Consider the following 13,237-nt stretch of genomic DNA (forward strand, 5'->3'; position numbering starts at 1 on the left):
CAAACACTTTCAGCTTTAAAACACTCCCTATGAATATATTGATAAAGAAATGTGGGGGGCCAAGTGACTAATACTTGCAGAATTTGTTGTCCCTGCAATCCCATGATTCCTCAGAACACATTTGCACTTCATATTATTTTGTCCCCTGTACAATCCTCTGAGGAAAAGGACGTTGATTTTTCTGTTAAGAGAAGGAATTCTGACACACTAGGTCTGCTTTCTTGTGTTTACACCACTTATGGCTGATCTTTTAACTTGTTTCATGCTGGAAGGCATTTTGTACTTTAAAGTTAGTGGTGCTTTTATGGTTCTAACTTCAGTTCATGAAATGTGTGCCTTGTGCATTTAAGAAGTTGTTCTTTTATGGATATTTCTGATATTATCCCAAATTAAGCTAATTTAAAACAATATTACAATAAGGACTTGATATGTCTCTTAGCCAGGTCTCAGTACATCAAAAAGTAATAAAGAAGATTGGACCCAACCATTTCATAGCACAGAATGTATTGCTCATCTGAATTCCTTCAACTGATACGAGGCATGTTACTTTTGGTTTTACCATGCTGACATTACACCCACAAACTATACAGAGCGCAAACAAACAAAAATATTCTAAATGTACTTACTTCAGTTCAGACAGTGTCACACTGGGATTTAAAGGAGACTGTAAATTGGAGAGTGCGTTTTTGTAAGCACTTTCTTTTATACAGGACAGCATTGCATCTTTAGCTTTGGCCCGACTTAACTTGGTAGCATTCAGTTTTATAAGTTTATTGAGGGTTCTCATCTTATTGAGGGCTTCAACCTGAAATATGTAGAATTATAATCAACAACATGTACAGGTTTGTGAAAAAATAATTTCAATGAATGAAATCAGCAGTAAAAGGACAAGACAAAAAACAAATCACACTGTACTACGAGACACCCAGTAATTTTTAAAATGCATAACTGACAGGTACGAAACGCGGTTTAATTTGTTAGGTCATCAATGACTTTAAAGTGAAGTAGCCGATTAATGGCATACAGGACACTACAAAAGCCCTAAATAAGTAAATATTTAAATCATTCTACAATACCACAAAACATGAGCAGTGTACCAAAGCGCTCAGGTAGTAAATGACAGGCCATAATATTAGTGGCCCAATTACTTACCAGTAAACATTATTTAGTCAAGTACTGTTCTTGTCTATGACAGTCCATATTTACGTGAGCCGTAGTATCCCAAGACAGATTTTCCCTATTACTAATATCACAAAAGTCATTAGAAGCAACATTTTCTGACTGAGTTCTCCTTCTATGCTTTAAAGAAAATAATGTAGCACAACCCATGTTGGCTGTAGTATGAACCCACTTCCCTTCCTTGTATGAAAAGTCATCTATGCACCATGGGCGAGAGGTGGTGGGGGTCTAGGACTGTGATGAGGAAGTTTAGGACTCGGTGTGAAGAAGAGTAGACGTGTAAATAGAGCCACTACTAAATCATCCATCTTCCTCGTCAAGAGTCTGTACTTACCTGAGGACCCATCAAGCAGTGTTTAAGTAAGTACATACACAAACTTTGCTGCACACCCTGGGATTTTAATTCTTAGAAATTAATGTGTAACCAAAGCCAGAAGTGCAGTCCCAAGCTCTGATGGTAAACACCACACCAGAAGCTTGTAATGGTGGATGAAATTTCTGATGTCCGATACATTTTGGCCAAGGATACAGCGTTATGCTATGTTAGCAAGTCGATAAGGAGTCTGGGGCGCAATTTCAAGGAAGTTTACATAGGGAGGAACAAACCAGTCTTAATATTTAGTAGGTATTGAAGGATCATTCTAGGCAGAATCGTACCAAATTAAACAAATGTGAAGGCATCATGAAGCAAGACAGACAACAGATTCAAAGATTTAAAAAGTTTGTCAACTCAAATGTCAGGATGCTTGAAGGCCTAACTTGACCTATGCTAAGGTGGGATTTCCCTACCTGAACAAAACTAAGGAAATCAGAGTCCAAAAGCTCAAATTAAAAGTCTATGTCCAAAATCTATCCTCATTTTATTTTTATTTTAACATTTATAAAGCGCTCACACAGCCCGTGGGCATCGAGGCGCTGTTACAGGAATTATTTTTTTCTTAGTTGCATAATTGTTTTTTTTTGGTCTTAGTTACGTATTTATAACGCGCTTAAATACCCAGAGGTATCTAAGCGCGGACCCGGGGATCGAACCTGTGTTGCTTCGTGTCGTCTTGCTTCCAAGACGCGCACGCTGCCGCTTGCCCTCACAACCAACAATGTGTAGGGATGTTAATAAATTAAAGTTACTCACTGTAGTGACTAGAGTACTTGCAGTCCTTTGTGCCCTTTTCTTCATCCTTGTGGGCTTCCGCCAACATGGGGACAAGTACTGGAACCTTAGGCAGCGATAAATTGAGCTTCTCCTTTAAATTTAGTATAGCACGTGGGGGTGCGGCATCAGGGTGGAAACACGACACTGAGGGCCCGCCTCCGGCACCTCACCTGAGTACCCTTTTAAAGCATTGGATGCTTAGATACCTGGCTAGTCTTAGTACATATTAGCCCTTGGCATACTAGTGGGGGAAGGTGGGTGGGACGTATGCAGGAAAGGGGACTAAGGAATATGAGTACTCTAGTCACTACAGTGAGTAAATTCAAATACTCATATGTCCCGACCCCTTTCCTCCATCATTGTGGATGATTCCATCGAACAAGAACATAGGGTGGAGCCGTGACAACCTGCCTCATATTTAGGATGAAGCAAAAAGGTTCTTCAGAACCACCTGACCAAACTATACATCGCGGCCTGAGATGGTGTCCAACGAGTAGTGCCTACAGAAGGCCGATGGAGTGGTCCAAGTAGTCCCCTTGCTGACATCCCAAGAAGCAGGTCTCTGAAAGGTGACGGCGTGGCTTGAAACCCTGCCCTGGAACTGTTTTTTTAAATAAAAAAAACAATATTTAAATAGGTTAATGTTCACAACAGAATTCTGGTGCACTGCCATGTTGACATATAGGTCCACAACTTAAATTGCATATCGCTGTCAGCATAAAACAGAAACAAAGACCCACCTGTACCCTCCAACCCCCCACGCAGTGAACAGGCATTTCTCATGTTACGCCACCCCTGCCCCATGTGTATCTGCAAACATTGGCCCCCATCATAAACCTCCCACATCAGGCAGCTTCCTCCCTTGCAGTGAGCATATTCCGCACAGGACCCCAAATGTCTGAGGGCCAGAAGCCCAAAGTATTGTTCTATAGTACTCGTGCTGCTCCATGTAACAGCACCAAGCCAAGTCTCTTAGCCATTTGGATATCGTTGGCACTGTAGGACTCGACTAGAACATTAATATACATCTTTTCACCAGTATCATACATATTGATAGTAATTTCTTCCCACTCTTCGAGATGTCCAGTACCAACCCAAACACGCAGCTTAAAATAGTTAGCGAGAGCCTGCAGTTAACATGCCTCGGTCACTTCTGCAACCTGTGACCAAAAGTTGACCACACGAGGACAGCTCCACAAGCACATGTATACAATCGGCATGATCACAACTGCAACAATGGCATCTACTGTCGCCCACACTGTCAAACTTAGCCCACTGGAGTTAGGTATACTTGGTAGAGGATTTTAAGGCAGATAAGTTTAAAACGGGAGTTAATTGCCACTTTCTTAGAGTACTCGCACATAGATTTCAACCTGGCATCCCCCAACTCCTCACCAATATCCCTTTCCCATTTCGCCCTACTAGCCATTTCTTCCCCAGCCGTATTATTCCAAGCCATGACATATAGTGTTGCCACTATCCACTGGAAGTTCATCGAATTTGCTATATATGTCAACAGTGAAACCATTCTAGGCTCTGCCGGGAAAGGTGGTGACCACGCCATGAATGCCTCCCGGATCCTGTGGAATTGGAATGCTAAGCCAAATGTGTCCCCAAACTTATCCTTAACCTATTGCCATGCAATCAATGATTCCTCTGAATATGCAACCTACGGCATAGCCGCTCCCATGCGTGCACTGAACACGCCGCTGGATCAAAGGGGCATTTACCATTTATCTTAAACGAGAGCAGGGAGCTCTGTAACGAGTATGGGAATGCTGCCCTCCTTTCCAATTTAACATGTAGGAATTGCCCAGAAGTCGGCATCCAGTAAGAGACAAAGAAAACATGCGCCACCAAGTAGTATGACTCAAAGTCTGGAAATCCCACTCCACCCCTTTCCCATGGTCTGACAAGGTGCTCCCATCGTATTCTAGGTGTTTTCGTGCTCCACAGCAACTTTATCACCAACGACTTAAACTCAGCAAAGAATAGGAACCATGGCCACAATGGAACATTCAGAAATAGATACAGCAGTTTAGGTAAGATAATCATTTAGACAATCGCTACCTTCCCGAATAGAGAGATCGGGAAAAAGCCCCAGCAGTCAACCCTGCTTCTAAGCTCCTCTATATAGCTTCCATAGTTATCCTGAATGAGATGCGTTCTGGACCTGCCAATACGTATACCCATGAATTTGACAGATTCCTGTTCCCATCGAAACCCCTCCGCCCCGCTAGTCTTTTCGTACTCTCATTCGACTGGAACAGGATTGACTTGGATCAATTCACTCTCAGCCCTGATATATTCCCGAACGCTTCGACTTCCTGAGTGAGGGGGGTTAGATTACTACTGGGGTTTCTAATATACAAAATAATATTGTCTCATAAAGCAAAATCAACTCACGGGTGCCTCCAAGCGCCAACCCCCTTTGCTCATGAAATCGTCTCAATTTCACAGCCAAAGTCTCCATCGCTATAGCAAATAAAAGTGGGGACAATTGACACCCCTGCTGTGTACCCCACACCAGGCCAAACACCTCTGAGTGTCTTTCAAATAACCCTATTTTAGCTGTCACCCCTGAATACAGCATCTTAAAACACAACAGAAAGTAAGGAGGAGTCCTAATCTTTTCCAGCACTACAAATGGGTAATCCCGTGCCACCAAATTAAAAGCTTTCTCATGTCTAAAAGCGCTGCTATTGTCTGGACTGAAGGGTCCACCTGAGCATACACCCCAAATAGCCTCCTCAGATTAAGGGTTGTACTCCTCCCTGGAATGAAACTAGACAGCTACACTTTTATTATTGGCAGGAGGAATGGCAGCTATCTGTCCGCCAAGATTTTAGAGAAGATTTTTCAATTTACATTCATGAGGGAGATCAGTCTGTACGATGCGCATCCCACTGGGTCTTTATCTGGTTTTAATATCAGGGTGATTATCCCTTCCGCATTGTAGGGGACAAGCGTCCTACCTCAAGTCCCTCGTCCCACACCTCTAGTAGATATTTTGCAACCCCCTTGCCAAATTCCTTAAAGAATTCTGAGGTGATGCCATTCGATCGCATAGCTATACCCAACGGGAGATCTCCAATTGCTTTAAGGCTATCCTCGACAGTGATTGCAGTACTCCGTGCCTCTACAGCAGGTTCACCGAGCTGTTTTAGGGGGGCATTGTCCACTACACCAAGTACATTGTCTGGGTGTCCCCTATCCCTCTCAGCATATACATTCTCATATAAAACAAGAAATTCTGCCAGAGCCCCGTCTGAGCGACATATTGCCGGTATATCAGTCTGACCTCTGGCACTACTCAAAATTCTCGCTAGGTACCTGCCTGCTCTGCCTTTTTCCCAGTATCTACGGGCCAATTGCAGCGTAGCCAAGAACCGTACTTCCCGGTCAGCCTCCACATTGAATTTACTTAAAACCTCCCAAATTTCGGGTAGGGATTCAGAGCGGCCAGTCTCGCCAATGCCGCTTTCCATATTCACGAAGGTGCATTCCAACCCATCCTATCTATCTCAGATGCTTTTCAATACACTGCACTCAAATTGAAATACAGCGTCCCCTCAAAGTACCTTTAAACACCTCCCCGAGAGTGGCGGCAGACTGTACAGAGGCCATGTTTGTCACGAAGTAGGTCGTAACAATTTCATGTACTTCACTATGGTAAACCACGTCTAGTAAAGCTTGACACTTGAACCGACAGCGAGGCCGTGCCAGCGACAAGCCAGCCATTCAGAACTGTAATACTACAGGGGAGTGATGCGACAGTGTCTGCGGTGGCATCGTACAAGATATACGGCCTTGAATCATCTCGGACCAGGCTAGGATATAATCGATGCGTGAACTTGTGTCATGAACTGAGAAATAAAAGGAATAATACCTCTCTCCCGGATGCAAAGCCTTCCAAACGTAGATCTGGCCTAGCTCCGACATCCCCTCTTTAATAGCTGTTAGGAAAGATTTCATAATTGTATGTAATTGTTCCTCCATGCGTCAACCCCCAAACTTTTTGCTGCTGTTTAGACACCATTGACTTTGCCAGAGAAGCACAGCCTTCAGCTGCACTCCTCTGGGCTTTCGCTCACTTTTTATGGGGAAACTGACATGCCCTTAAAACAGTCAGTACTGGGAAACTTTGTTTCCCTTAGTCCTTTCCTCATGTTGCAGCTTTTGTGCAACATGTAACAAGGCCCTAGAAACTCTTGCTGGTGTTTTGATGAACTGTGCAGATGTGTCATGGACAGGACTGGTGGCAGCTATCCCTTCGCATTATCTTTAACCCTTTCTTGCCATGTTAACCATGTTTGGCACAAAAAGGTGGCCTGGCTCCAAAATGGCCATGCCACGAGGCTCTTTGTCTTGTCCTTTGGCCATCTTGCCCCTTCACCTTCCCCAGGTTGAGCCGACCCGGGCCAGTCCTTATTTGGTTATGCATTTTCCCTCGAAACACAATGCTTTTGCAGGCTTCTGCATGTCTTGTGTGTGTACCTCCAGGATGTGGGCTGGGATGTCTGATCCCAATACACATCCTGGGTGCCAGAGAGTCTGGAGTGCCATGAATGCCTGGGACCACGGTGGTCCGTGATTGGTCCACGTATGGAGTGTGTGTTTGTGAGTAGATCTCACATTGGGTCCTCTCCGTTTGGCACGAAGGGAACTTTGGATAAGAGGAGGCTGAAAACGCCACTACCATGTCGATCTCCTGAGTTCACACCGAACAAAGGATAGGAGCCCAGTATCCTGCAACACAAAGCTGAGTCAAGGAACCGCTAGTGACCCGCTGGAAGGTTTGGCACCCTGAGCCCGCTGTCGTTCCGTGGGACCCCACTGCATCTGGTTGTCCTAGAAGGTCTGCGAAGACGCTTCGACCCATTGGAATAGTGGGACCAACTATTCTCGGCACCTTCATCAAACCGTGCAAGTAAGCTTTCTCGGAAGTGTCCCTGAGCCAACCAGTGAACTGACCAGCTTACCCAGTTGCTTTGCTCTGTCGCCGCCGCCGTTTCGAGGAGGCCATCCAAACTTGGTGTACTGCTAGCTCTGTGTCCACAGAACTCTCACACCGAATTTCATACACTTGGCATTCCCAGGTCTGAGGTGAGATGAGTGTGCCAGGACCAGAGTAAACGCGGTTACCGTGTTGGCCTGCCGCGGCAACGACCTGTGCAAGTTCGCTGCATTTGTGACCCTCTTGCCCCTGAATCCTGCTGCAGTGAAACTGGGTCGATTCATCCGCCCGGGGAGGAGAAATCGCCACTGTCCCGTTTGGGAATCATCCCTGTATCTTGGTAACTACATGGTGCCGAGACGTCCTTTTTGCTGCATTCGAACCTACCAGCGAAGTGGACTGTACTGGCGAAGTTTGGGTCTGCCTGCGTCGGGGTCCGGTGAGTAGTCCTTACCCCAAACGGTGGCCCCTAGCACAGGAGCCCATTTTTAAGTACAAGTGGCCCCTGAGGGCCCCTTTCCTTTCAACAGCTATTGTGAAATAGCGACTCCATCCCGCACTGTTAAACTGCCTCTGCCCTCAAGTGGAGGTCCTTGAATAGTGGGCCTTATCCACCTTCCTGAGCTGCTAGAGACCCTTGAAGAGACCCTATCTTGCCCACTGGCACAAGCGCGCGCAGGTACCATTGAGCAAAAGGCTCCTCCCTTTGTAGGGCTTGGACTGCTTCTTAGTAGGAGTATTATTGATGTGGAACTGGGTCTGAAGATTACCTGCACTGACGGTTTCCCTTTGATGTATTGGTTTACGTAGTGTTACTTTTATTCTTTGCTATGCTCTATGTTACAAAGGCCTTGTAATAAATGTGTCTATATTTTTAATATAACGCCTGTCTGGAGTAATTTTTAAGTGTCCTTGCTCTGTGTGCTCATTGAGGTCCTTCAGTCACCCTCACCCCTCCTGAGACTTCGTCTTGACCGCCTGCCATAGCTACCCTGATTGGTCTGGCTTGCACAGAGGTCACCCTGTTCCAAGAAACTAGGCTGGCCTTCTGAACCTCTGGCACTCCAGGTCAGAGTTCAGAAATCCTTCTTAACAATAGCGTTGGCTATTGAGGAATCTGGATGCACCCCCGCAGATCTGTCCAGCCTTGCCTCCAATATCGCATTCAGATCCCCAGCAACAACTATGTGCGTATGTGAATACTTCATGCATTTTACCCACAAGGCTGCATAGAAACCAGGATCTTCCACATTTGGCCAATACATATTCACCAATGTGATCAGACAACTGGAGAGCTCCCCAGCAACAATAACATATCTACACCCAGGATCAAAATCTTGAGCAGAGAGCCTAAACCCCAAGGATTTATGAATAATTGACACCCCTCACAAATAAGATGAAAAAGATATGTAGTAGCTGTTGTCCCCCCCGCCCCCCATGATTTCGCCAGTCCCACATTCAGACTTACTCTCAGGTGAGTCTACTGGAGGAACACATTTCTTTGCGCCATGCCGCTCGCTATAGGCCACAACCTTGCGCATTTTTGCATAACTGTTAAGGCCCTAAAATTCCGGCTAAGGAGAGTACAGCTATCGAGGCCTGTAGCCTTCGCCATTAGTCTTGCTGACAGCATAGCTCTCCACCGCCACTGGCCCACAAAGGCATAAACTTTCAGTCCACTCAGCCTTCCCACTGGCAGACAAATGAACCTATTTTCCATGAACCTTAATACCCCCCCCACTCACTCACAATCCCACCCCCTTCGTAACTCCCATACTTCCCTTTCCCAAGGCTGCCTCTGCTGTGAACATCCCCCTACGCCCCCAGTGGCAATCCCCAACAGGCAGTGACCGCCTCCCACCCTCCCCCAACAGTGCCTTTAAACATTTTAAACAGGGGCACCTACCTGGGGGCGTTGGACACTGTTAGGGAGAATTATCTTATAAGGCTAATTTCCCAAACCTAGTGAGTCCCCCAGCAGCTTTGCTGGATTTTTGGGGTTTGTTTTTTTCTCCTGCTAAGAGTGAGACTCTTTTACTCCCACTCATAGGCATGATTTGAGGTATGTCTTTGACTTGTTATGTGCTTATGGGCTATGGGGTTTCTTTTTACTCCATAGGGTATCATCTGTTTTTCTGTATGTGTGGTACACAGCACCCTCAGTGCAGTACCACAGGGGTGTCACAGTGACCCCCAAACATACCCTGGGACTGACTACTGTCTCCCAGGGAATGTAAAGTCACCATTGGCTTTACTGGTCCAAAATTGTGAACAGAACCAGTACAAACCATCATATTGTGTAAGTAGTGGTAAGGGGTAATTCGATTACCCATGGGTCTGTTTTTGAGGGGGCACTATCCCGCCCCCCCCATCGAGTTTCTGGCTGATGGCAGTGGTTACCACGCAAAATATTCCACCAGAATATTCTCTATGGGATTTTCCCATTGATTTTAAACACACCACTTTTTGGTGCAATGTTAAAGATTCCGCCGGTTTATTTAATATTAAATCACTGGTTGGGTCTTTTTGCCAGAACTCTTTTCTAAAATGGCATTTGTGTCCGTCTCCGTAACTCTGACCAAGGTCTAGGCCTTTGTTCCACTATTTTGGCGGGCCTCTCCACAGAAGCCCTCCAAATGGTGCCACTCTGCCTGGGTTCCACAGGAAGGGTGGAGGGGGGAATTGGCACCCTGGACTGTGTTGCCTTAGCAACCCAAGTCGCACTCTACTCTGATTGGCCCAGTGGTGAGCCGCCCGGCTCACCACTTAGCATGTGTGATTGACTGCTAGGCTGATGAATGGGGGTTTTTCCTGCATAAAAGCAGGGCCTTTGGGACTGGAACTTCAGAAGTCGCCACAGGACCAAAGAATCCGAAGAGGGAAGAAGCTGAGCCATCTGCAACGACGACACCACCGGTGAAGCCCTGCTGCAACTACCTCACCACTTTCCCGACGACAAGAGAAGACCTTCTACTGGACGAGTCTTCTTCCCATGAGCTGGTGGGATCAACCAGTTCGCCCTTTTCGCCTTCCAAAGACGTCTCTTGGTCGAATCGCCCGTGCCAAGCAGCCCGGCGGCCGGATAGCCAAGCTCACCACTTTTGACCGCAAATAAAAGGACTGCACCTTTTAATCGGGAACTCTGCGGCTGGTTTCATTCCTGTGCAGTGCAATGACTCCACGTTCCCTCCTCGACGAGATCTTCTCTTCCCCTGGTCGGAACCACGAACTTCAACCACTGCCAGGAACAACTGCCCCCGCTGGAGCTTCCTTTCTCTTTAAGGTACTGTGTCCTGCCTGGCCTCCCTTTCTACAGATTGCTAAAGGTGACCCTTAAATCCTTGGCTTCTAAACTGGGTTGGCTCCAGGCCTCCTAACTATATCTTTTGAATCTCCCCAACCTCTTTTGAACACTCTGCAAAGACTTTCAGTGCACCTTAAACCGTGTGATCCTGGGCACATTTCGCTTTGCTCCGTTTAAAGTGGGCCTGGCCTATGAACTTTGGCTCTACAGTATAACCTGCCCTTCACCCCTTGCTCTGAACTCTTAAAAGTGTTGGGAACTGTTTTATTTCTATGCTCTGCCTTTTTCTCTCGCTTTAACTACATTATCAGAGTGCCATCTTGGTTAAGCGCTCACATCTGTTCTAACAAATAGTAGTGTTTTAACCCGGACTTGTCTGATAACTATTAAGGGAGGTGTGTATACTTTACCTGACTGTTTTAACTTGCTTTTGATGGAGAGTGCTAGTATATGCCATACAGTGTGTTTTAAATAAATAATTATATACTTTTATACAAAGCTCTGGTCAGTGTTTGTTTGCTCTACTGTGTTTTGGCCCTATTGTGTATACGCTACATACTGCCCTACTCTTCTTGAGAGAAGTCTGACTGCTCAGCCACAGCTACCAGGTAAATCTGGGTGGTGCAGACTGCTACCAATTGGATTTACTGCTTACTCCTGTAGTCTTAATCTTTTTGCAGTGTTCCCCAAGGGAACTGCACAGCAATCTGCCTAACAGACACAGCAACCACCTAACACTCCAACCACATCAGCTTCCCCTTCCAGTAGGAGGCGGAGGCCCTTCGCAAAAGGATATTAAGCAAATGTTCTTATTCGTTACATTATGTCGTCGTACCCCGCTGTGGGCTCAGGCATTTTCAAATCACCCTGCAGTTAACAAAAAGCTGCCTATTTCACAGACCAAACTGAGATATTCTACATATTGAACAACCACACAAACAACCAATACCCTCAAAGCATAGGAAGGGACTCCAAACGCACCAATCTCAACTGTGTCTGTAAAGAATAATGTCCTGTTGCCATGCACAACCCTCAACTTAGAGGGATACAACGTTGCGTACTGTATTTGTTTATACCGTAGGAGTTTCTTCACTACCAAAAACGACAGACATACTCTTTGTACTGCAGACATAAAATCTTGAAAAAGGGATACTCTTGCCCCCTCATACTGCACATCACCCAGCTCCAGTGCTCTTCGCAAGACGACGTCCCTGTTGCAGTAGTTTAAAAGTCTCGCAATGACCGGGAAGGGATTTTGCCCAGGTCTCGGGGTCTGTCCTAAAATTCTAGGTTCTCTTTCCACTAAGAACTGGGGTGACAGTTCCGGGTCTTGAAGCACGCCCTTAAAAACAATTTCCATAAACTTCCCCATATTGCATGGTGGTATTGATTCCGTGATCCCTGTAACCCGAACATTGTTGCGCCTGGATCACGCCTCCAAATCTTAATTTTTGTCTCAAATTTCCTTGACCTTCTGTAGACCCTGAATCGCTACCGTAACCTCGCCATTCGTATCCTCCAGCACGCCGACCCAGTGCTCCGCTTCCCTGAGCCAGCCGCTTTCCTTTTCTATTTTCTCTTGAATTCGGTCCATCTTACACTCCATACCATCTAGTTTGGTATTTACAGCAGCAAAACCAGTCTTCATTTTAGCAAGCACCAGACTCAGTTCAGAGGGACTGTCTGGCACAGGCTCAGCCAGAGCTTTCTGTGGGTCGGATATTGTCGCAGCTTCATTCCCAGCCATTCTGGGCAAGGTAGACGTGCCTCTATGTAGCACCAGGCCCTCCTTCTGGGTGAACTGCAGGCAGCCCTTCTTCTTGCCTCCCTTTGACAGTCAACTGCGGCCACCCTGCACACCTGCTTGTAGCAGTAACTCCTTAGGGTTCCAGCTCTACTCACAGCCAGTGATAATTTGGCACCCGATAGTTATACCACAAGAGGCAGTAACACCATTGTAGGGTCTCAGCTAACCCCACCTCCACCAATGCCACTCTTTTGTCCCAAAAGAGGAGTTCCTGGTGTCTTTGTCTACTATACGCTGCACTCCTCGCCACTGAGAACTGCCCACATGTACAGTGGAGGGGGCCCCTGTGCACCCCGAAGCCAGTCTCAGCCCTCCGTACTGACAACACCAAAAAAAAAAAGGGAGACCGGTGGGAGGGAACACTTCACACAGACACCTGCAGCTGCCCCCAGGGGGATTCTTGTATCCCCGTCAAGTTTCCCCCCAGCTGCGCACCATCGTGGATCCACTTAGCTGTTAGTTTATTTGACCCACCTCGTGCCTCCCACTGCCTCAGGCTGATCTGCGTCTCACTTCAGCATGCAAAGCTGCAGGCTCCGATGAGTGCCAAGACTTTTCACATCCAGCTGCACCTAGCTCGTGGGGGGGGTCAGGGGGGAGTTCCAGACACTGCCATGCATCCCCGGAAGGTCTTTAAGGACGGCAACCTTCTTCATCTTGCCACTCTCAACTCTCGCTCTGCTGTCAAACAGTCCTCTGACATCTGCCACCTCCTTGAAGAACTCGACCTTGATGTCCTTGGTCTTTAAGAGACCGTGTTCATGGCCAGCTCTGTCACGAGCATTGACACACTACTCCCTGATGGCTACAAGATCCTCTCTGCACCCAGATCCACTT

The 13,237-nt window shown here is 46.6% G+C and overlaps 1 protein-coding gene across 7 annotated transcripts in view; it reads right to left on the reverse strand.

Annotated features, from left to right (window-relative positions):
- PIK3CB (phosphatidylinositol-4,5-bisphosphate 3-kinase catalytic subunit beta) overlaps positions 1 to 13,237 on the reverse strand; it is a 2,502,085-nt gene that overhangs the window by 699,234 nt on the left and 1,789,614 nt on the right. For all 7 annotated transcript variants that reach the window (XM_069617988.1, XM_069617990.1, XM_069617991.1 and 4 more), the window contains one exon: positions 627 to 805. In XM_069617988.1, coding sequence (XP_069474089.1) covers positions 627 to 805 — 179 coding nt within the window. The remainder of the gene's footprint in view (positions 1 to 626; positions 806 to 13,237) is intronic.

This window comes from Ambystoma mexicanum, chromosome 10, assembly GCF_040938575.1.
Source record: "Ambystoma mexicanum isolate Mex_15411 chromosome 10, UKY_AmexF1_1, whole genome shotgun sequence".
NCBI lineage: Eukaryota > Metazoa > Chordata > Amphibia > Caudata > Ambystomatidae > Ambystoma > Ambystoma mexicanum.